This window comes from Urocampus carinirostris, chromosome 8, assembly GCF_059441175.1.
Source record: "Urocampus carinirostris isolate Australia breed hairy pipefish chromosome 8, RoL_Ucar_1.0, whole genome shotgun sequence".
Taxonomy (NCBI): Eukaryota; Metazoa; Chordata; class Actinopteri; order Syngnathiformes; family Syngnathidae; genus Urocampus; species Urocampus carinirostris.
The window spans coordinates 40,091,540-40,115,102 of NC_142356.1; the positions used below are offsets into that span (position 1 = coordinate 40,091,540).

At 38.3% G+C, this 23,563-nt stretch overlaps 1 protein-coding gene across 5 annotated transcripts in view; it reads right to left on the minus strand.

Moving 5' to 3' along the window:
- LOC148361881 (multiple PDZ domain protein) overlaps positions 1–23,563 on the minus strand; it is a 112,095-nt gene that overhangs the window by 2,924 nt on the left and 85,608 nt on the right. For all 5 annotated transcript variants that reach the window (XM_088342689.1, XM_088342688.1, XM_088342692.1 and 2 more), the window contains 11 exons: positions 20,106–20,159; positions 19,746–20,021; positions 19,561–19,644; positions 14,421–14,614; positions 6,488–6,635; positions 6,340–6,411; positions 4,532–4,628; positions 4,417–4,460; positions 4,174–4,296; positions 1,549–1,653; positions 63–157 (listed from right to left, as the gene is read on the minus strand). In XM_088342689.1, coding sequence (XP_088198815.1) covers positions 63–157; positions 1,549–1,653; positions 4,174–4,296; positions 4,417–4,460; positions 4,532–4,628; positions 6,340–6,411; positions 6,488–6,635; positions 14,421–14,614; positions 19,561–19,644; positions 19,746–20,021; positions 20,106–20,159 — 1,292 coding nt within the window. The remainder of the gene's footprint in view (positions 1–62; positions 158–1,548; positions 1,654–4,173; positions 4,297–4,416; positions 4,461–4,531; positions 4,629–6,339; positions 6,412–6,487; positions 6,636–14,420; positions 14,615–19,560; positions 19,645–19,745; positions 20,022–20,105; positions 20,160–23,563) is intronic.

The window sequence follows — 23,563 nt, forward strand, 5'->3', positions numbered from 1 at the left end:
GTAAAAATGTGTTCTACTCACTTACCAACTTCACTACGTTAACGTGAACTAAAACGTTTTACCAGAGGTTGTTTTGAGAGCCCGGCAGGCTGGTAGACGAGACTACCTCGCGCTCATGTTCCCCCCTGGTATCATGGAGTGTGTGTGATGCCGCCACCTACAGAAAACGCAAAACACCTTTTGACGGTTATCATGCCAAAATAATCTTTGTTAAGGTAATTGTTCTGGCCCTGTGCTTAAGGAATCAGAAAGGTATTGAATATCTCTGCACAAAAGTTGCATAGCAAAGGTAGTCACTATTTTACTCATGACTGCCAAAGAGTGGCCAAAAGTTAAATTTCAGCTTCTGTCCATGGTTGTGAGAGAGTACTTCTGAATTTTTGACGATCCTAAATGGCATTGAAGGTTTACAGATGTAGTGAAAAAAAAATGCTTCTTCAAACCAACAGCACCATCAAGAGGGGAATAATATGAAAGATCTTCAGGATACTTACATTTCCCATTTCTTACTAGGGGTACTTGGCCAAAGTTATTATTATTACTTTGTATGTTTTGCTTAGTTTGATGTGTATAGGATTAAAACTTGAGTAAAAAAAATAACAATAAACTAATTAAAAACATAATCTCCCCAAACAAGTTTTTTTTGTAAAAATTGATTGTGTCATAATTAACTTTATGATTTTTAGTCAAACAAGAAATTATTCATTTGTTTTTACTTTAGATAAATGAAAAAAAAACACCTATAGAATAGAATTTACTTTTATTGTCATTCTTTGTAACAATGCACACAGAACGAAATGTCGATACACCTGACCAGTACAGTTAAACTGTAGCGAGCCGATGCAGCCGCAGCCAAACAGGGCGCAGCCATTTTAGTCATTAGGTGACCAAACCCCCCAATTCCAACCCTTAATGCTGAGCGCCAAGCAGGGAGGCAATGAGTACCAATGTTTTAAGTCTTAGGTACGACTCAGCCGAGGCTTGAACCAGCGACCTCCCAGTCTTAGAGCGGGCGCCCTACCATCTAGGCTACCGAGCTGGTTAAAAACAGGGTTAGGGTGAAAATATTTACAAAAAGGAGGAAAATACTTAAAATTAGAAAAAAATGCCAACACTATATAAAAACACACATTAAACATGTGGTATTTTAATAATGTATATATATATATATATATATATATATATATATATATATATATATATATATATATATATATATATATATATATAATTCTAACATACATATATAATGAAAAAATAAAATAAAAAAAATTTCAGTTTAAAAAAAGATTTGTAAGTAATGTTTTTACTTTTATACAAATTACACATCTTAGTCAATAATACAAGTCACAATTTTCATCAATGATGCTCCAATCGAATTCAAAACAGATTTGATTTTGAAATCTCAACCAATTCAGTGTGTTATCACTTGGAAAACTGTCAAATGCAAAAGTTGTTGATTTCTTCCATTGTTATTCTCAATAAAAGTGTCATCATGTGAGTCGTTGGAGCATGTTTTGACACGTGGGCGGACTAAAACGACATTACCTGCAGGGTGACAGCGCCGATGGTGTTCTTGAGCAAGGCAGCTGCCTGCTCGTGTATGATTCCTTCCATGGACACATCATTGATGCTTAGGATCTTGTCTCCGGGCTGATCCACACAACACAAAAAAGAAAACAATTTTTATTTTTTATTTTATCAACTCAAAACTCCAACTTCCTCCTCCTTGAATTTGTCTACAGTGAAGACGTCTGGAGTGAGTTGGTCGATATCCTAATAAATATGCATGAGCCGCATATCTAGTGCAAAATAAAGTCGGTAGATGAGTCACCGTAATTTGATGGGAGTGAGAGATGCCCGTCCCTGCTTTACACACATGGGAGCAAATACATGAGTGTTAGGCACATTACTAAAACAAATTAATTACCCAATTTTCCAGACTATAGGTCACTCTGGAGTTTAAGTCACACTAGACAAAAAATGCATAAGTAAGACGAAAAAAATAAATATAAGTCGCACCTGGAGTATAAGTCTCATTTTTGGAAATCCAACACCAAAAATATACATGTCACCTTGAAAGGCAGTTTAAAATAAAAGAGAGAACACTATACTAACGTTACACGGGAGTGAATATCTTAGACACGCTCGAATACGTCAGTAACAACATTACACAATGAGAGTTATTCAGATAACTCTAGCATAAAGAACATGCTTACCAAGCTATCAGATTCAATCCAAATCACTAAATCCACCAAAGTCTTTATTTGTGGTATCACTGAAACAACCGAATGAACTCGGCACATAGACAATAAGCCTCATCCTCCTTCCGCTTCTATGTCGCGGTCAACATCGAAATAATGGCCTATATCGTCCTCTTGGGGTTTTGTGTGAAAATAAAATGTAAAATGATGTACCGGTAAGAAAAACTCAAAACTCAGATGAAGTTAATTTCACATATAAATTTTATCTGAGTATAAGTTGCTCCCCTGGCCAATCTGTGAACAAAACTGCGACTTATATCCTGGAAAATACAGTCGTTACAGTTACTCCCAAGATGTATGACACCCAAAAGAAGCGTCACTCTGAAAGTAACTATCTGGCAACAAATTACTGTGTTTACTCGCATTGAAGCTGACCCCCTAAAACCGATTTAAAATGGCCACATTATAAAATAGAAGAAAACGTGTACACTAGTCGTGGGCTGTAAGGGCCTACAAAGCCTTTGCTGTTGCCCCCCCCAAAATGTCAGAATAATGTGATCTTAATTATATTTCTTTCATCAAATAATTCCAAATTGTCTGTCAGCTTCTTTTCTTTGATTTGTTTACACTGCTTCCATATTGATGGATTTAACCAATCAGATTTCAGTCATTAGTTGTTGCTAGGCGCATTAATCTACCCGGAAGCCTACACAAAAAAATCCTCAAGAAGCCGTCCACCGTAACATCAGTCTTAAGAAAGTTCAGTCAATCAGATTCTGAGTTGGTGTTTGAGAAAGGCCACCGATTTCATAAACTATGGTTGACTAAGCAGTGATAATTCACCAAAGTGATCTCATCGACAGCCATAAAACTTGAAGAGACCTAGCTGCTCAAGGAAATACACTGTTGTGTTGATTTTAAGGCGAACATCTTCAAAGTGAGCAAGCATTTCACAAGCGTGATAAAGTTTTGTCCACCACTTACAGCCTAAAAGTATCTTAAGCAAGATATGGCTCTTTTCTTAGGTACTTATGGCTCGGAGATAAAACGATAATCAGAAAATGTCACCGATAGCGTCCCAATTCTGATAAGCGCAGAGTTGAGTATAGTGTGCACACAGCTGATGTAACCAATAAACTAGACAATTTGGTCCAGTATATAAAGGGCACAGTTTCCACTACAGTTTATCGTCTAAGGAGTCCCGCTATCAGACGCAGTTTTTGCTGAACATCGCTAAGGAATCCATTATATGGAAGCTCATTAAACAATTGAGGTTCACTGTTGAGACACTTTATGATGAAAACCAACAGAAAAAGTAAACACCCAGAAACCCAGCAAAGCACACAGAGCAATTTGATTGGATGGATTGGATAGGGGTGGGTGGAACTATGCACACAGAACACTTTTAGCTGCCAGCGCTGTCTGCACCGAAGGTAAATATGCTAGTTTCCTCGTTTGCAGTATTTTGTGACATTTTTACAAAATACTCTGCTTGCACATTGTTTGGAAACCATTATTAATGAAAATAATGAAGGTCAAAATGAGCCTCAACGATCTTATTTCCTGTGGGAGAAGTTTTAGTGGTATATTTGTGGATATAGGACAGAGGCTCTGACATTATTCTCAATTTATAAGTGTCATCAAACATCACACAGTGAAATAAATTGTGCTGAAAATTAGATTTTGCCTGGAGAGCAGGTTTGGCGGGTTTGCTGAAATGTGTCTGAAAGTATATGGTATAGCTCTCTCCCCAAAACAAACTAAAGAAAAATAATCTAAATATTCTGCCACCAAGACTCTTTGGGTAAAAAAAATACCCAACCCCTGGATTAACATGTAGAAATCTTCTAATAATAAGTAGCAGAGTAACGCACCGTGTTGTAATGTTACAGTGCTTGTTACAGAGAAAAGTAATTGCAGTAGAGGAAATTCCTTACTAACACGTTTGGCTGCAGACACAAACACACACCTTTAATTGCTGTGTTTTGGCAGCTGATCCGCCGGTATCCATGGTTGCAATAAAAAGAGGCACGTTGCCATGGGGACTGCCTACTCCTCCTGCTAAAGTGATGCCTATGGAGTCACGTGGGCCCTGTGATAATGACACACATTATGTGCATAACCAACTCATTTTATTGAACAAATAATTTACTTAAATACACTCATATAGTTTCACATGTGTACAAAAATAACACATTTAAGGGTCACTAACCTTTTTAATAACTACTTTCCTGTACTCAAGGTGGTCTTCAAATGCTGTTGAGGGAGAAAGTGAGCAAACTTGTTAGTATTTAGTATGAGTGAGGAATAGTAGGTAAACAACTCACTGTGGTGCTCCGTCCTATGTATTGTCTTCCTCTGCTGGACGACAGAAGCGCTGCACCCACTTGAGGGCGCCAAGGTGGAACTTTCCGAGTCTTTGCTCTGGATAAAACACAACTTAAAGTAGTCTTGCATTCACAAAGTGGCGTGAATAAAAGAAAACATTAAACATCAATATAAATGATCCCAGATCATTAAAGAGACATTGTGAAACATTTAGCACCTCCTAGCAGTAAAAGTAAATTAATTGATTAAAAGTAAAAAAGGATATTTATCAATTATTTCGCAACTTGCAGTAAATTCAATGTTGCTTATTTTACATAGGAGAGCATTCAAAAAAAAAAACATACAAAAAAATGGTTTTATGACATTCGTTATTTGGAATAAAAAAAAAACCAAGATGCAAAGAAAACATACATATATGTTGACATGTGCAGTATACATTTATTTGTATGAGATATAATTGTGTACCCTGTTTCGGGTGGAGATACTCCCATGGGAAAAATTGTATACGGTATAATTGTATATCTGTACATATTTATTTAATTGTATTATGCATCAATTTCCTGGATGCCCCACTCTAATAATGTACCATATATTATTTTTCCAAGTACCCCTAAACCACGAAAAATAAATCTTGGTACTTAAAATTAAATGCTTATTCATCTATCGTATTTATCCATCCATCCATCCATTATCTCCACCGCTTATCCTCAGTAGGGTCACGGGGGTCCTGGAGCACATCCCAGCCATCTTCGGGCAGTGGGCAGGGAACACCCTAAACTGGTTGCCAGCCAGTCGCAGGGCACAGAGAGAGAGCAAATTCGCTCACTCATTCACACCTAGGGAGAATTCGAACCGGCCAATTTACATAACATGCATGTTTTTGGAATGTGGGAGGAAACTGGAGTGCCTGGGAAGAACATGCAAACTCCACACAGGAGGTTCGATATCATGACCTCAGAACTGTGCCGCACACGCGCCAACTACTGCGCCGCCGTGCTGTCCCTATCATATTTATAATGAAACTTAAAATTGTTTTTGTATAATTAATATAAGTAAAACTGCGTGCATAATACATACCTGTCAAACCCATACATTGCTCCCTTCATTAATCATTGCAAATCCCCTGATTAGTGATAAACCTTACAAACACAACGCAGCACCAGTTTACGAACAGCAAGACAGACTACGTAGAATTAAATACAAATCTACTTCATGTAAAGAAGTTCATTTTATTAAACAACACAAACATTTCAGCATCTTCCATAGTTGTTTCCGCACTCGCCGTAAATTTAGTGTTGTCGGATACCAATGACAGAGACTATCTAGATTAGAGCCAAAATGGGCAAGACGAGAGCGGTCTACTAAAAAAGAAAGAAAAAAAAAGTATTAAAATTGTTATATGGAATACGCAATTTGAAATTTTCAAAATATGTGTAAACTATAGAGAAAACGTAGAAGTTGACAGGTATTATATTGATTTGAATAAAAACCAAAAGTAAATGAATATTCTTTACTCGAAGGTAAAGAAAGGTGTCTGTATTTTACATAACATAAGGCTCACCTAGAGGGAGCTGACATGATTGTTTGCAATCTTACTGCAACGGGTAGTACCAAAAAACCTTATGAAAGAATGGGCAAAATAACGAGAATAAAATTGATCCGGTTTGGTCAGTTTTACTCTCCATGGTTGTGAATTTTCCTTGTGCTTTGTAGTACTCCTTTTTGATTGCAACATGCAATACAGCGACATCTAGCGGGCAATATTACAAAGTGATCCTTTAAATAAAAGTGGGCATGCTGTTTTTACCTGGTTGTGTTCTGGGTATTGAAGTCCGGCTTTAAAACGAGCTACCTCTAGGCGGAAAACACCACTGCAGTGCTGTTATGCAAAAGTAAATCATATATAAAAAAATAAGCTTTTAACATTGATGAACTTGTAAATACATGGGCCTGACCTGCAGAAGTCTCTCCGCCCGATCTTGTGATTCTGCACGGACGTCCTCTCCGTTGATTGACAGAATCTGGTCGCCAAGCGACAACCTGCCATCCAAATCCGTTACGCCTCCTTTGATGATATCTGACACAAAGACGCCGGTGTCATTACTGTTGGAAGAAAACAGAGGTCAAAGTCGAGCCTGCTGCACGGGGAAAGAATACGCAACGGGGCCAGCCGAGTGTGGCCTGTTTTGCATAATGTCACACTTGTGCCACATGAAGCACCATATAAAGAAAATAATTGATCATGGGCCTGAGGTGTAGCTAAGAACTGCCTGTTGTGGTTGTGGCAACTATGTCATTTATTTATGTATTTATACAGAGTGTTAAGAAAGTTTTTGCCGCCTTCCTGATTTATGTGGTTGTTTTTTTGCTTATGTATCACTTACAAAACTTTCAGATTATCAAACCAATTTTAATATTATACGAAGGCAAACCCCCCCAGAAAATGCGGGTTTCAAATGTTTATTGTATTATTAAGACAAAGAAAAAATCTAAACCTATCTGGCCCAATGTGAAAAAGCAATTGCCCCCTAACCTTCATCTTCGACAGATATAACAGAAAGTCAAACGTTCACAAAAATTGGTAGTCTTTCACAACGCTGTGGAGGAGTTTTGGCCCAGTGTTCTTTGCAAAATTGTTTTGAATCTGCCATATTGGAAGGTTTTCTAGCATGAACTGCCAGTAAAAGGTCACTCCAAAGCATCTCAATTCGATTTAAATCCGGACTTTGGCTTGGCATCTCCCCAACTTTCTTTTTTCATTTTTTTTTTTTTTGAGACATTCAGAGGAAGACTTGCTTGATGGCACAAACTGATGACTAGACGTTCTCTTTCAGGTAAATATCATAATTCATCATACTGGTAACGACAGCAAGTTGTCCTGAACCTGAGGTAGCAAAGCAGCTGAGTAAAAGTCACTGTTTATGACTCCACAATAAGAAAAACACTGGCAAAAAATGGCATCACTGGAAGAGTTTCCAGGCGAAAACCACTACTGTCACAAAACACAAAAGAGTTGTCTCACATTTGCCAAAAAGCATCTTGATTTCCCCAAACACTATTGGAGAAACAATCCGTAGACTGATGAGACATTTTGGAAAGTGTGCAGCCATTACATCTGGAGTAAAAATGGCACAGCATTTGACAAAAAGAACATGATGCCAACAGTAAACCATGTTGGTGGCAGTGTGATGGTTTGGGGCTGCTTTTCTGTGTTAGGAGCTTTTGGATCATACAGCAAGACAATGATCTGAAACATACTGGCAAGTGTACCTTTGAATGGCTGAAAACCCCCAAAAATGAAGGTCCTGAAGCAGCCAAGTCAAAGTCCATATTAAAATCCAATGGAGAAGCTGTGGTGTGACCTTAAACATGAATTTCATGCTACAAAACCCTCCAATATTGCATATTTGAAACAACAGAGTGGGTCAAAATTCCTCCACAGCGTTGAAAAAGAATCATTACTAATTATCGTAGGTTTTGATTTTATTGTGCTTCAATAAATTGACTCAACATTTCAAGACTGCATTTTGTATTTCCTTGAGTTGTCTTTGTGTGGTATCAAAATTGATCAGAAAATGATCTGAAACCTTTGTGAGGGATGAATGTGCAAAAAACACTGAACCCAGGAAGGGAGCAAATATTGTTTCATGGCAATTTACATACTGAATATTGTTGTGTGTACCGCATTCCCTCGTCATTTTATGGTCTGATTTTCTTGACCTTGGTGCATTATGTAGTTGTATTCCATGAATATATTCTTGAACTTACGACGGCAATTTACAGGCAGCTTTACACTCAAACTGATTGGAGCAATAATTAGGATTCGTTTACATGTCTAGTGACAAAATAATAACCACGTATACATACCTTTTGCAAGCAATCCGATAAGAGGACAGACACGGAAGATGTCATGACTAAAGGTCGACCGTTTATCGGCTGAGGCGATTATTGACATCAATATTTGGGAATTTGACCGATATCGGCTTTTTTATTACTTCAATCGGCCTATTAAAAATTATATTAAATAATGGGGTATGAGGAAGTGGCGAGAACTTTGCTTTGAAGCAAAGTTATTCTCTCACTCCCCCTTTTGCCCCCTCTTCTCATTGGAGAAGCAACCGGGGGCAAAACCACTGAAACAAAAGTATTACGGACGTCACTTGCTTCGGACTGGAATCATGATGCTGATAATATTGAGATTTTAAAAGGCTATGTGCCTTATACAAATATTAGTTCATCAATCAAGCATGTACAGTATGTTTGTGAGCATAAAAAGCACGCCAAAGTTAAAGGAGTTATTAGCTGTTACCATTAGTTCGTCAATCTGGCTTTAAAATTGGAGAGGGCACACTTTTCAATATGCTCGCTCCAATGACATTTTCATGCACTTTTTGTTTTGGGTCAATTTAAGTTATGTTGGTTGTATTGACTTTTTCATTTATTGTGAAAAAAAAAAACGGAGTTTTTATGTTTTCATGTGCAATTATATGGGTTGCTGCTGAGCCTAGTTTTATTTCCTGCACGTGAGTTTTTGGTTTAGCTGAAAAAATTGTCATGTTAGTTGTGTTGAAATTCTAATTCATGATTGAAAGTTTCAGGGAGCTATTTCAGTTTTTATGTACTGTTATACGAGTAGCTGGCAAGCTTAACTTTATTTCCTGCACTGTTCATTTTTAGTTTTAGTGAAAGATTAGTCAGGTTAGTTGTGTTGAAATTATAATTTATGTACTGTAAAATGTTTCAGAGAGCTATTAAAAGTTTTATTTGAATTTATAACAAATGTTCTTTGTTTTTTTTGCATTATGCTTATTTTTAAGCTCTTACAGCAAATGTATATCTGCTCCAAATATCGGTTATCGGCCGCCTCTTAATACTAATAATCGGTATTGATCAATCCCTAGTCATTACACGTATAGATGTTGTCTTTTTATTAAATTAAAAGTTGACATTAAGTAAATGAGTGTAACTCCCCAGTGTCAACAAAGTACCATACTTGCTTTTTCTAACTTCAAAAGTGTAATCCATTGCTGCGTCATGTTTGTTTTACAAGGTTTGCTCGGAATTGGCTTGTCAGAAGGATAGGCTTGCACTGTATGTAGATGTATACAACCATGGCATTTTCACCATAGGATCAGTAAATAAAACAGACTTATCTAAGATAGATCAACCAATACAAGTTTATATTTCTTGCAAATGAGCCAGAATTGAGTGTATTATTTATATGGGGCGGCAGTGGCTCAGGAGGTAGAGCGCTCGTCTTGGGATCAATGCCCCCAAGCAGATTAGCGCCTCAAAAGGCTGCACGGCCGCTATTGGGAAATGAAAAGCACAATGTAAAGCGCTTGACTTGAAAAGCGCCATATAAATGCAGATAATTCCATTTTTTTTATACCAGCTCGGTAGCCACGTTGTCATACCTAAGACTTACAACATTGGTACTCATTGCCTCCCGGCTTGGCGCTCGGCATTAAGGGTTGGAATTGGGGGGTTTGGTCACCTAATGACTCCCAACACAGCAGTTGGGTCTAAAATGGCGGCGCCCTGTTTGGCTGCGGCTTCATCGGGTCGCTACAGTTTAACAGTACGGGTCAGGTGTATTGACATTTCGTTCTGTGTGCATGGTTACAAAGAATGACAATAAAAGTAAATTCTATTATTCTTCTTTTCTATATCCGTACTACAAGTAAACAGGTCTTTGTTGGATAAAAATATACCTGATAAAGGAAACTGATAACAAGATGACAGTGAAGGCCTCAAAAGTCAAGTAAACACTGACAGACAAGGATCAGTTCTAAATGACGACACCTTTATCAATGCTGTTCAGGTCAGAAACATCCTTCATCACATCCCAAGTGACATGATCGGGAAAACTTGTAAATGAAAAAAATAACATCGTCCATCAACTGTAGACATCAGAATGAAAAGTTCCCCCTAGCTGCCTCCATGGATCAATAAATTCACGGTAGATGGCAATAAACTATTTCAGACAAGAAAATATGTCTGGATATTGAGTTTAAACTGTAAATTTGTGGTTGAAAATTCCTTATGATTCTTTTGATCATCATGAATGATTTGACCAATATTAAATATAGAATTCATCATTGAAAAACACGATAGTAATAGGTAGAGATCCCCGATTGCTGTCTTTTAAACTGCATGCTACATTTATAAAAAAATATATAAACATAGGCAAAATCTAATGGATTCTTGGCGTGTCTTTGTTTTTGTTTATAATTACAATTACTTTTACAGTGTTCATTTTACCTCTGAAAAGTGATGGATTCCGGGGACTCGCATGCTCAAAATTCTATGGGTCCCAACAGAGATCTATGGTTCCCCAAAATGTAGTCTTATCTAGGTTAAAATTGTAAATCGGCGACAAATATATAATATAAATCTATATATTCATTCAGTTTTAATCATCAGTTTACTGGTAATACAAATCAGTTATCACTTCAAGATTTTTCAGTTCACAACAATATTGTACATTATACAAAACAATATTGCTGAAATAATTATATGAATCTATATTTTCATTCAGTTTTAATCATCACAGTTAATTGGTAATACAAAGCAAGTTATCACTTCAGATTTTTCAGTTCATGTATTCTTCGTGGTTTGCTGTCCCGCCACAGTTGTAATGCCTTCTATCATGCTCCTCATAGAGTAACCAGGAATATAATTTAGTCCATTTTGGCAGAAAAGTCCTTTTCTTGCAAGAAGTATTCTTTTGTTTATTATCTTTCGTCGAATCGTTCGCTTCAAAACACGTGTTTTCCTGGCCTCCAAGATCTTCCAAAGAATTTCTCCGCCATTTCTGACACTGATGATATTACCAATTTTGTGTTGATTTTCACCTAATACTAACTGGTTTTTTCGGAGGCACACCTTCCCTCGACGACAACCACCGCAACAATGACGTAATCTGGGAGCAACGAGATCTCGTTTACCAAGATCGGCATGCAGACGAAATCTCGAGCCGCGAGACCAAAACAACAATGGCGGATCTGCCTGACGAAAACTTTGGAGTGCACTAAATCTTTGTTTAAAAAAAGTACAGTATTTTCCGCACTATAAGGCGCACCGGGTTATAGGGCGCACCCAAAAAAAAAAGTTTTTGGTCCTGTTTTTGACATACATAAGACGCACGGGATTATAAGGCGCTACAATGGGAACGTCGACAAAACAGTCAGATAGTTCAGTCAAACTTATTACCCCCTTAACATTCCGAAAGCTTGCAAAGACGCAAATACGTGTCGAGAACACGTGCGGATGCTGTGTCCGTACAATGTCACTCAAATGCATCGTTCCATCATTCGGAAGGTTAAAGTCTTGGGATTCAAGGAATGCCAACCATTCCTTAGTTTCTATATTCTTTTTCGCTTGCAACTTTACTGTATATATGACAATAAACACTTGGAATTGAGTTTAATTTAAAAATAGACACTCAATTCCATCCATTAACTGCACCGCTTGTTACAGAAACATCGAGTTCAGTCTGAAACAAGATGCAGGGATAATATATATATATAGCCAGAGTAGCTCACCGAAGTCGTTGTGCTCATAATAATGTGCAGCCGTGGTCTTCTTATATCGGTGAGTTTAGTAAATCCAGGAGAATAAAATATTTACAAATACAAAATAGTAAAAAAATGCTTTCTGTATGCCGTCAGCCACGTGCTATACACATTCATCTTTTGCGGCCAATTGCAGGCTTTGTTTTGCCGTTCAAGCCAATGCCAGCCTGTAAATGATAAAAAGGATCCGCCCCTTGACCTCCGAATAACTTTAGCCAATAGTGATCGATTCAACTGATGATTGACACATCTTTTTTGGCCAATTGCAGGCTTTGTTTTGCCGTTCAAGCCAATGCCAGCCTGTAAATGATAAAAAGGATCCTCCCCTTGACCTCCGAATAACTTTAGCCAATAGTGATCCATTCAAATGATGATTGACACATTGGTTAGCCAATGAAACGCCGGTAAATAAATCCCAGCATACACCGCGGATTACTTGGCGTTCGGGGGAAAATCTAGTCGGCGGCTGCAAGTTAGTTGCAAGACTTTGCAAATTAATTTTGTTCCATAAATAAGGCGCACTGTATTATAAGGCGCATGGTCAGCTTTTGAAAAAAATAAAGGCTTTTAGGTGCGCCTTATAGTGCGGAAAATACGGTGATCGGATAATAATGGCAATTTTGTGTTGAAAAAGTTGCGTCCCGGGGACGCACGTTGATTTGACACTATGCGTCCCCAGCAAAAATGATGCGTCTATGACGCAGGGATGCGGGCAAACGAGAACACTGCTTTTAGGATGAGGTGCGGCATTTAAACTTTAAACTTTAAAAGCCAAAAGATGGTGGCAGAGTAACACATGATTTGCATGCATTTTCTTCTTTCCGCTTTTTGGGGGTTTGTTCCTCCCCAAACAGGAATAAGGGCTATTTGAACTCAGTTGGGGTTTTGTTAGCACATACGTAATGGAGAAAATATCTAACTTTCAACTTCTTAAGGACACCTCCAACTTCGGTAAACCTTTAAGTTTTGGTAAGCATGTGTCTAAAAACTAGTGTTGGACAGACTTGGCTTGACTTTATCATTCTATGAGTTAATACTTATTATTTAACTATGTAGTTAATAACTTCAATGACAAGATTTTGTTATGAGCACTATAAATCTGAAAAATACATATTGCACAAAGTGCATAAGAAAATATGTGTGCTTATTATGTGAAAACAAGTCACTTCAACATTACACAAGTGCTTCAATACTTACTGTCAAACATGCCTTGGCTAATAAAATACATCACTTATTCTTGTCAAGAATCATTATCCTATCATATTAGGTGCTAGAATAGATTAAATTACATGTACAAATATTGATGCAGGCAGCACGGCGGCGCAGTGGTTAGCGCATTTGCGGCACTGTTCTGAGGTCATGGAATCAACAATTCTTCCCGTGCTTCTCCCCGTGCTTGCGTGGGTTTCCTCCGGGCATTCCGGTTTCCTCCCACATTCCAGAAACATGCATGTCGGGTTAATTGGCCGGTTCAAATTGTCCATAAATGTGAATGAGCAAGTGAGTTGTAAATCGGTGTGCCCTGCGACTGGCCGACAACCAGTTCATGGTGTCCCCTGCCCACTGTCCGAAGATAGCTGGGATGGGCTCCAGCACCCCTGCGACCCCACTGAGGGGTTGTGCATTCATTTCTCACAAATAGAATATGACGTTTTGGGATTGCTTCAGCGTTGGTGCTGCAAATCAAGTTAATTGGTCGGGCTCAGGATTGGTTGGGCTTTAATACCCGTGGTAATGGGTTGGGCAAGGCTGGATTCTTTAGGCCTTAGCTTACTTGATGCATAGAAGAGAAATTACATCATGCAAACGTTTGGCCAAGTACAGTTGTAATAGTCTCTCATATATTTACAGTACACTTTGTGTATGTCTAGTACTGATTTTTTTTTTTTTTTTTCACAGTTAAGATTCTTGATTGTGGACTTGAAAGGTGGAAAGCTGAATCAATGAGCTGTGAATCTTAATTAAATTGAGTGGTTCCGGCAACACACAGATAGAGTAGTCAGTAGTGCAACAAAAACTGAAAAAACATTCTAAAAAGTCAAAGTTTTAGGTAGAGTTCAGAGGCCGTCCAGTTAGAATACACTGCACACATTATGCAACAGACTATGGTGAATCTTTCCGATGCCTTGCACACATTATTAAGAGGTAGAGAGGAGACATGACTAAGTTGTGCTTCTACTTCTATAGAACATTTGAATGTATTATAATGAGGAACATAAATATTTAGAAACTTTATAAAAGTGGGTACCAGCTTATTGTAGAATGGCTTAAAATGACCCGACAATTATTGTGCATCCCTCGTAATACATACCTTTTTCCGACAGTGGTGAAGCCCAATCCTTTGACAGGATGTGGCCTGAGGACCAAACTGAAGACGTCCCACAGCTCTTCCTCCCTGTAGGCCAGCTTGTGCCTGAAGACACGCAGGTGAACCCGCTGGGTGGTAAGTCTCAGCACGCTAATGGCCTCGTCGTGAGTGGCCTGCCTCAGGTCGATGCCGTTGACCTGTGGCACAGCGGGACAAAAAGTACTGAAGAATTACAAAGTTGAGTTACGGCCGTCAAAAATATTTTGCTTAAATAGAACGAGAGCTGACAAATGCTTCAGTCTGGCCTAACCCTTATGTAGTGTTAGAGCTTCAAGTAACCCGTTTCAAGATTATAAAATATAATAACTGCTGTGTCTCAGGGGCCATCCATCCGTTATCTGCACCGCTTATCCTAATTAGGGTCGCAGGGGTGCTGGAGCCTATCCCAGCTATCTTCGGGCAGTGGGCAGGGGACACCCTGAACTGGTTGCCAGTCAGTCGCAGGGCACACAGAGACAGACAACTCACTCGCTCATTCACACCTAGGGACAATTCAGACCGGTCAATTAACCTGACATGCAGGTTTTAAGAACGTGGGAGGAAACCCACGCAAGCACGGGGAGAACATGCAAACTCCATACAGGAAGGTTTGATCCCATGACCTCCGAACTGTGCCACACACGCGCTGCCGTGCTGCCCATCTCAGGGGCCATAAAACAAAAATACAATAGGAATGGATAGGTACCACTACTTACAAATTTAATTGTTTCCTGCAGTGACACTGTATAGTTAAACAATTGTAAATTGGAGCACGTTTTCAGATTGAAATGAATAGTTACGTGATTAATCCGTTCAAAGGTTATCAAATGCAAACAAACCCTCATTAAATCAACTGTTACTGCTCTAATGGTACGATAATGTTCAGTCAATGTTCATAAATGTGTTCATAAATGAACTCAGAATGTTTCAGTTTTCATCAAACAGTTCCATTGGCCGTCAGCGTCTGGCTTATCATGTCTTTTTGTAAGAAAAAACGGCATTTTTTTCCCAACAAGCTAAGACATCCTTAATTTCTGTGGTCGTTTCTGGATCATTGTCTTGGTCAGAGTGCCAAATTGGTAACTCAACTCCCACTTTCATATTTGGCGATGAGATTTCTTTAAATTTTTAATCGTAAGGAGAGCCCTGGCTCTCGTTTTCTCTCCTCATTTTGCAGGACTCGTGGCTGAATATTAAATAGCACTGTAAACTGTAGTGTACTGTTAACAATGCGCAATAATAAAAATGAACTCACCCTGGTTGCAGCTAGCAAGAAATGAATTAACGGACTAAACCATTTCACAATTTGATGCAGGGGGATTATGGGTCTCACGTAGCTGATAAACCACGCAGGACGCTGTTGGTGTGTACCTGCGCGTACCTTTGGTGGTAGCATGACTGACTCAGGATACGATAAAAATTACGACAGATGAGGAAGATATTAGTTAGACACGAACTTCAGATAGCAAAACACTTTTGAGATGGGTCTTTTGTAAGTAGAGGTACCACTGTATATGGGTATGGATGCATTTAATGTTTTGAGGATGTAATTTTAACTATATTGATTCATACTCCTTTCTTTTTGGCGGTCAGGACTGAGTTAGACCCCAGGTCAAAACTAACCGACTAACAACAGTGGTGGTGCCAATTCCAAACACAACATAAGGGTTTGAAGCTGTTGGAAAACCTTTGAACGGCATAGGAATTAAAAACATAATGGCATGTTTCTTTTTATACATTCAAACAAAAACTCTATCTACATTTTTGCTGCTCTCGTACATTTCATCAAGATAGCACTAATATCAGCATCGGTACAGCACTATGATGTCCACCTTTTAAGAGAATCAAGAATACATAACTGATTAAAACTAAAAGTCTTAGACTGCATATCTTTGAATGTGTTGCTGAAATATTTGAAATTTAACATCAAATTCATGAGTTTAGGCAAACCAAAAATAGATGAAGTTCAGTGTTACAACTGAGCTGGCCGAGCTATTTTTTATTTTCTTTTAGAATGGTGAGAGGGTGTATATGTCAACCACTAGGGGCACCATTTTTCTGTGGTATGTCTTGGGCAAGTACAGCCTAGTGGCGCCCATCCCTCTCCAGGCCACCAGTTTGTCGTGGAAAGTATAGGAGCACTGCAAGAATCTATCTATCTATCCATCTATCTATCTACCATGGTCATATCCCTCGAGAGGGTTGACCGACAGCAAGACAAACACATACAAAAACAAAGAAAATAATAAAATTAAAAAGGGAAAGTGTAACAAAAAGCACAAAAAAATGTTTGGACCATGGTCAACCCAAATGCCCAAACACCCAAACAAGTTAAACACCTCGGCACTAAAGTTGGTCATGTTTTTGTCCCTCCAGATGAAACAGGACACAAGAAAGCAGCCATGTCACTCGGGTGAGGGTGACACAACACACTCTTCTGTTAAACAGTAGGGCCCGACAGATTTTACTGGTTTACCCCTGCGACATCATACAGGCGCCCTTCCCATCCCTTAGAACACGTCTAAACATCCCACTATCCTTTCACAACACCCCTTCACTAATTCCTATCGCCAACAAGAGCTCTAGCTTCCACTATATTTAGACCTCGTTCCTGCAGTGCACTCATAACACCATCCATCCACGTCAATTGCGGCCTTCCTCTTGGTCTCCTTCCATTTACTTCCACTCTGTAGATCCTCTTCAACATTCGCTCCTCATCCCTCCTCTCCATGTGTCCAAACCAAGCGAGTACTCTCTTATCCACACGCTTGCTCAGTTCCACTACCACTCCAGTTCTGGCTCTCAAAATTTCATTTCTCAATCTATCCAATCCTGTCACTCCTAACATACTCCTCAAACACTTCAGCTCAAAACATTTAATTTCCTTCTCAAATCTGCGTTCAGGCTCCAAGTCTCTGCACCATACAACACAGTCGGCGCAATCACACTCTCATACAGTCCCCTCTTAACATCCATACTCAGACTCTTGTTGCTCATCACTCTCCTCAGAGCACCAAAAACCTTGCGTCCTTGATTCACTCTGTGCAATACCTCGCACTCTATTCCACACAACCCAAGTATCTAAAGCTTTCAACTTCTTCCAGCACCTGTCCATGCAACCTTATTTCTAACTCCATGCCCACTCCATCACGTAAACACTTCATCAAATAAATAATATAAATACCAATTATATAGATTTAAAAGAAATTACTATTGTTTTTTATGGTTGATGTGCTTTGATGTTTTTACATGTACTACTTTGAATGAAATATGTAAAATAAAACTTTAAATAAGCAAAATATTCTGTCAGTGGGGCAGTACTTTTAAAAAATATTTAACTGCTCACGCAATTTGAAAACAAAGTGTATGTCTGAGTAAAATACAGTATACTTTTTGGGAAAATATTTTCACAGGTAGTTACAAATGTACAGTTTGTTACGGAAATGGGTGGTACATTGCAAAAATATAAAAACAAACAAATAAAAATCATATACATTTAAAATAAATGTTATTGTAATTTTACTTTTTTAAGATTTTGTTTTGTTTTGCTTCAGTAAAATAAGAAAAATACAACTCAAAATAAGCAATATTTTCAGTCAGCAGGGTAACAATTAAAAAAAAAATTCACAGTGACTTCATTCACAAATATTTGGGCATCTTCTGGTATTAGCTACCATTTGCCATATCAGATAATTTTGCTAATTCTAAGGATTTTATGTTGCTATTTATTTTTGTTTTTGGTGTTTTTTTTATAGTTTTACATTATGTCACAAAAGTGAGTACACCCCTCACATATCTGCAGTAAAGATTTTATTATAATATTTAATATAACATTGCTTAAAAACATCGCTTTGACACAATAAAAATAAGTATGTAAATAAAGGCCATGGATTACCAGAAAGCCATACCCTGGTCTGATGAGACTAAGATGAGTTTATTTGGCTCAGCATGTGTGGCGGCAACCAAGTGAGAAGTACAAACAAGTTTGGTGTTGAACCTAAAGTCAAGCATGGTTTTGTAAATGTCATTGTTTGAGGCTGCATGAGTGCAACTGGGATTGGGGAGTTGCATTTCATTGAGGTAAACACAAACTCAAACATGTACTGTAAAATACTGGAGGAGAGAACGATACCCTTCCTTCAAGAAACTGGGTCGCAGGGGCAATGTTGTAGCCTGACAATGACCCTATACACTTTTAAGATGGCCAAGGCTTTTCTAAAGGAGCTAAGGGTAAAGGGGATGGACTGGCCAAACATGTCTCCAGATCTAAAAGTAATAGAACATCTATAGGGCATTATCAAGTAGAAGGTGGAGAAGCACAATATCTTGAATGTCCCCCAGCTCAGTCATGTTGTCATGGAGGTGTGGAAAAGCATTATAAATGCAATCAGTGAGGCTCTGGTGAAATCCAGAAAATGGCAGGAAGATTAAAGTGGTTCTGAAAAATCATGGTGGCCACACAAAATATTGAACTTTACGCACTTTTACTTTAGGGTGTACCCACTTTTGTTACCAGGGGTTTAGTTTCTAGTGGCTATATTTTTAGTTTTTTAAATTAACACTGCTATATAATCTTTACACAGTTGTGTCCTAGGGATGATTCTTCAGTTTTGTTCAATTAAACATTATGATAAAATATTTGCAGAAATGGAGTGTACTCACTTTCACTTTTGTGTCATACTGTAAATTAGACATACATTTGTTGTTTAACAAAATCATACTTCAAATAACCCACATTTTCTGTCAATGGGACAAGTCTTTTTAAAATCTTAACTGTTTTGCTGTTTGTTTTATTTTTAGCAGTAATTCACAATACGCTAGTGGTTTAACCCGTTATTTGCCATATGAGATCATTATTTTGTCATTTTTTTGTTATGTGACGAATATAGAAATATTCAACATAATGTTTTGCAAATAAAGTAGGATTATTTTAATTCTATTTTATTTTTTCATTGCAGCGTGAGTACAAAAGGAATGTGCCATGTTTGCACTGCATGAAACTACAGTGGTAGCTAAAGACATTTTATTTTCAAAAATACATAAAGTATTTATTTGAGGTGAATTATATGACTTATTACAGATAAGCACAACTGAGGATTTATACCTCTAGTATTTGGTCTCCGGCCTGCAGCCTTCCATCTCTCTGCGCTGCGCCTCCATCATTCACTTCGTGGATTATTACTGACCCCTAGTGGAGATTATTCAAAAATACACGCCAGTGAGTGTAAATTCAGAAAAAAAGAATTCTTGAAAAATTGTGTCAACTTAATTATTAATTATCATTCTCACAAGCAGCGTGTCACATCCTCCGACAATGCTGAGACCCAGGCCAACGTTTCCTTTGCAAATCTCGATGGTTCTTTCTTCGCCAGCCGTGACAGGAGAGTGAAGTTTGTCGGACGCTGAAGTGGACAGCCCACAATCAGAATGCTCCTGGGAAGTGGTAGGCTTTGCACCTGAGAAAGTGGAGGTAGGGCATCTCTGTGCGGGCGATATTTCTTGATAAGCCTTTGACAAAGTAGTGGAGGTAGCCTCAGGGCAGCTGGTGGACACTTTGACAGTGGCCTGGCGTTCGTGTGTGGGAAGATGAATAACGGGTCAATAATTAAACAGACTTGATGAAATTCTCGAATTAAGGAGGCTTTGTACCCTCTCCGTCGTCAGCTGGGTAGCGGGCTTGTCCTCAACCTTCCTTGTGTTGTCCTGTGGGAGGAGTTTAGCCTTAAAGGTAATCCTGTATTTGTAAACATGTAAACGTATTTTTCTTTTTATTTAAGTATATTATATCAACATTTCTCTGGTGGATAAATGATAGTCAAATATAACAGCAACAGTTGCTTTGGGCTTGGCGCATGGCTTTGGCAACATCAAGTGGATATTTTGAAAGCAGCTTTTTTTTTTCTTGTGCTTCGCTCAATGTGGTCTTCTGAAATTATTTCCTACCTCTCGAGACGACCTATCAATGCCAAGTTCGCACATACGCCCACAACGCTGATAACCATTTGTGCTTTTGTAAGCTATGAGTACTAAAGATTTTCATTTTTATTTAGTCTTATTTGACTTTTTCACTGCTCCAAAATACTGTTTTATGATGTGGATTTTAAGCCTGGCATGTTTTTCAGTGTTAGCTCTCTAGCATGATGTTTGTTGACTATGGTAAAAATGCAGTGTATGCATGCATGCCTCGTTTTATATAATCAATAAAAGTTCTATTTGCAATAATAATTACAGTGTTGCAGGTTTTACTTGATTGGAAAAAAAAAACGAAAATTAGAGCCGATATTAATCTGCTTCAAAGCTTAAAAAAATGGCGTAAGAGATATGTATAGCTCTCTGAAACCTTCTACAGTAAATAAATATACATTTGAACACAACTAACACGACTAATCCTTCACCTAAACCCAAAAATAACAGGAAATGAAATTACGCTTAGCAGCAACTCGTATAGAAGTATATAAAAAAGTGTTCTTTCTTTTTTTTCATTTCATTCATTCATTTCAGCCAGTTATATTCTTTTTGTACACATTTAAACATAACCAAAAGAAAACTTAAATACCTCCTTGATTTTTTTTATTTGTATTTTACAATATATATATAAATAAAAATGTCAATGCAACCAACAAAATAATTAAAATATTTTAAAATAAAAAGTACAGCAAAATATCAATGGGGATTGCAAATTGAAAAGTGTGGCCAGATTGAGAACCCAATATTCACTAATAGTCACTTAGCCTTCCACTTAAAGCATGCGTTTTATGCTATTTCTTAATCACAAACACTCATGCTTGATTGACGAAATAATGTTATAATAAGATCTGATATATCAGTCTCCACCGAAATGTGCTTCCCAAAAACAAGTTAACTACACTTTTTACGCTCTTTTTCAATCAGACACATGCTTTTCTCCCATGAACTTTTTCTCAATATCAGCAGTTTTGATTCAGGGACATGTATGGACTCAGGAGTTAGCATAGCTGCCGCTGTATACTCAGCTATAATGTTATTCTCCTGCTCATTGTAACATTGAAAATAGTCGTGAGATGTAGATCACTGGAATGTTTATTACATTTCCGTGGGAGTTTTCTGTGTAACTTCTACACGTGTACTCTCGCAAATTGGGAGAGCTTCTGCCTCAGTGGCTCTGCCCCCAGTCACTTATCCAATCTTACGGGATGATGTGGGTAACGAAAGAGGGAGGGAGAGGCTCGGCTGCATCTGAGCATAAAAAAAAATACTAGTAAATATACTGGCCTGTCGAATTAATACAAATGCCGATAGCAATATCCATTAAATTCCCAAATACTGCTGCCGATAATTGGTCTGCTTGATAATCTGTCAACATCTACAGGACGTCTTGACAGGGTTGGAGGTTTCGGCAGAACACCGGATTAAATGTATTGGCAGGCCTGATCTGGTCCGCAAGCCAAAGGTTTGACACTCCTGAATCAAACAAACTGGATGAAATCCTCCAAAGATGGGGGCTTTGTACCTTGTCTACATTCAGCTGGATCCCGGGCTTATGCTCAACGTTCCCTATGGTGTCCTGCGGGCGGAGTTAAGCATTAAAGACGAAAAGCATATATGGGAGTTTGTGTCGCACAGGAGTAAGATGAAAATTCTAAATGCCCTGCAGCCAAATTTCTCAGGAGCTGTAGCCTTGGGCTTAACATGAAAGCTGATTAGTGCATGATGACATCACGAGTGTGGTATGGAAACCGACGACTCAAGGTTAATTTGATACAATTAGAATTGGAAATGACGAGAGACAACGCTCATCATGGGAAACTTTATAGGTGCATATATTATACGCTGACATGGAAGCTTCTTATTGTATCTTATTCGGAAACCACACAGTGAGATTAATTATGGATGCGGCGATAAAGAACTCTTTCAAGAAGACTGTTCCGAATTCAGATACCAATAGATTTTTGTGAGGTTCGAGGTCACTCTCCGTGAGTGATATATTGGCATTCATCCAAATCTATTCAACTGATTTAATGCCAGAACGCAAGCCAAAAAAAATCTTCTTTACAGGTGCAATAATACTTTCAATATCTGATATAATGGAATTTTAGGAATCTAAGTTAGGTATTTTATATAGAATAAGAGTTTGTATCTTTTACTATTAGATAAGTCCTGAGTGTGTGTGTGTGTGTGCGTGCGTGCGTGTGTGTCTGCCTTATAGGCTCCAAAACGGCTTAACTGATTTACGGGAGAATTTACAGAGAAGTACGTTAGGCCTGTGGGAGTGTCCTTGGCTAAGTTTTGTATCAAGGCACCCTAATAAATACCCAGAAAAATAAATAAACAACTGCTTTCCTGTACAAGTGATTCTGGGGATGCATGCGGTCATACTGGTATTTGGCACTTCCTAGTGGCTCCCTGTCGCTTTTTCATCAAACCACGTTCTTAAAAACCTGGCTCAAGCAGAATGCGCGGCAACGCCAAGGCGGGCAACGTCAAGCCTGGCAACACCAAGCTTGGCAACGCCGGGCCATTTCACTCGTTTTAAATTATTTGATTTACAGACACAGAGAGAGACAGAGAGAGAGAGAGAGATATAGATAGAGTGATAAAGTGAGAAATTGAGAAACAAGTATACAGTGCATCCGGAAAGTATTCACAGCGCTTCACTTTTTCCACATTTTGTTATTATACAGCCTCCAAATTGTATTAATTTAATCTCTTATCTCAAAATTCTACACAAAATACGAAAAAAAGTTTTTGTTTTTTTTTTTTTTTTTTTTTACTTTTTTTGAATTTATTAAAAATAGAAAACTAAGAAATCACATTTACATAAGTATTCAAAGCCTTTGCTTAATACTTTGTTGATCCACCTTTGGCAGCAAATACCACCTCAAGTCTTTTTGAATATGATCCCACAAGTTTAGCACACCTATTTTTAGGCAGTTTTGCCCATCCTTCTTCGCAATAAGTCTCAAGCTCAATCAGGTTGGATGGGAGACGTTTGTGCACAGCCATTTTCAGGTCTCTCCAGAGATGTTCGATCGGATTCAAGTCTGGACTCTGGCTGGGCCACGCCAGGACATTCACGGAGTGGTTCTGAAGCCAATCTTTTGAGATCTTGGCTGTGTGCTTTGGGTCGT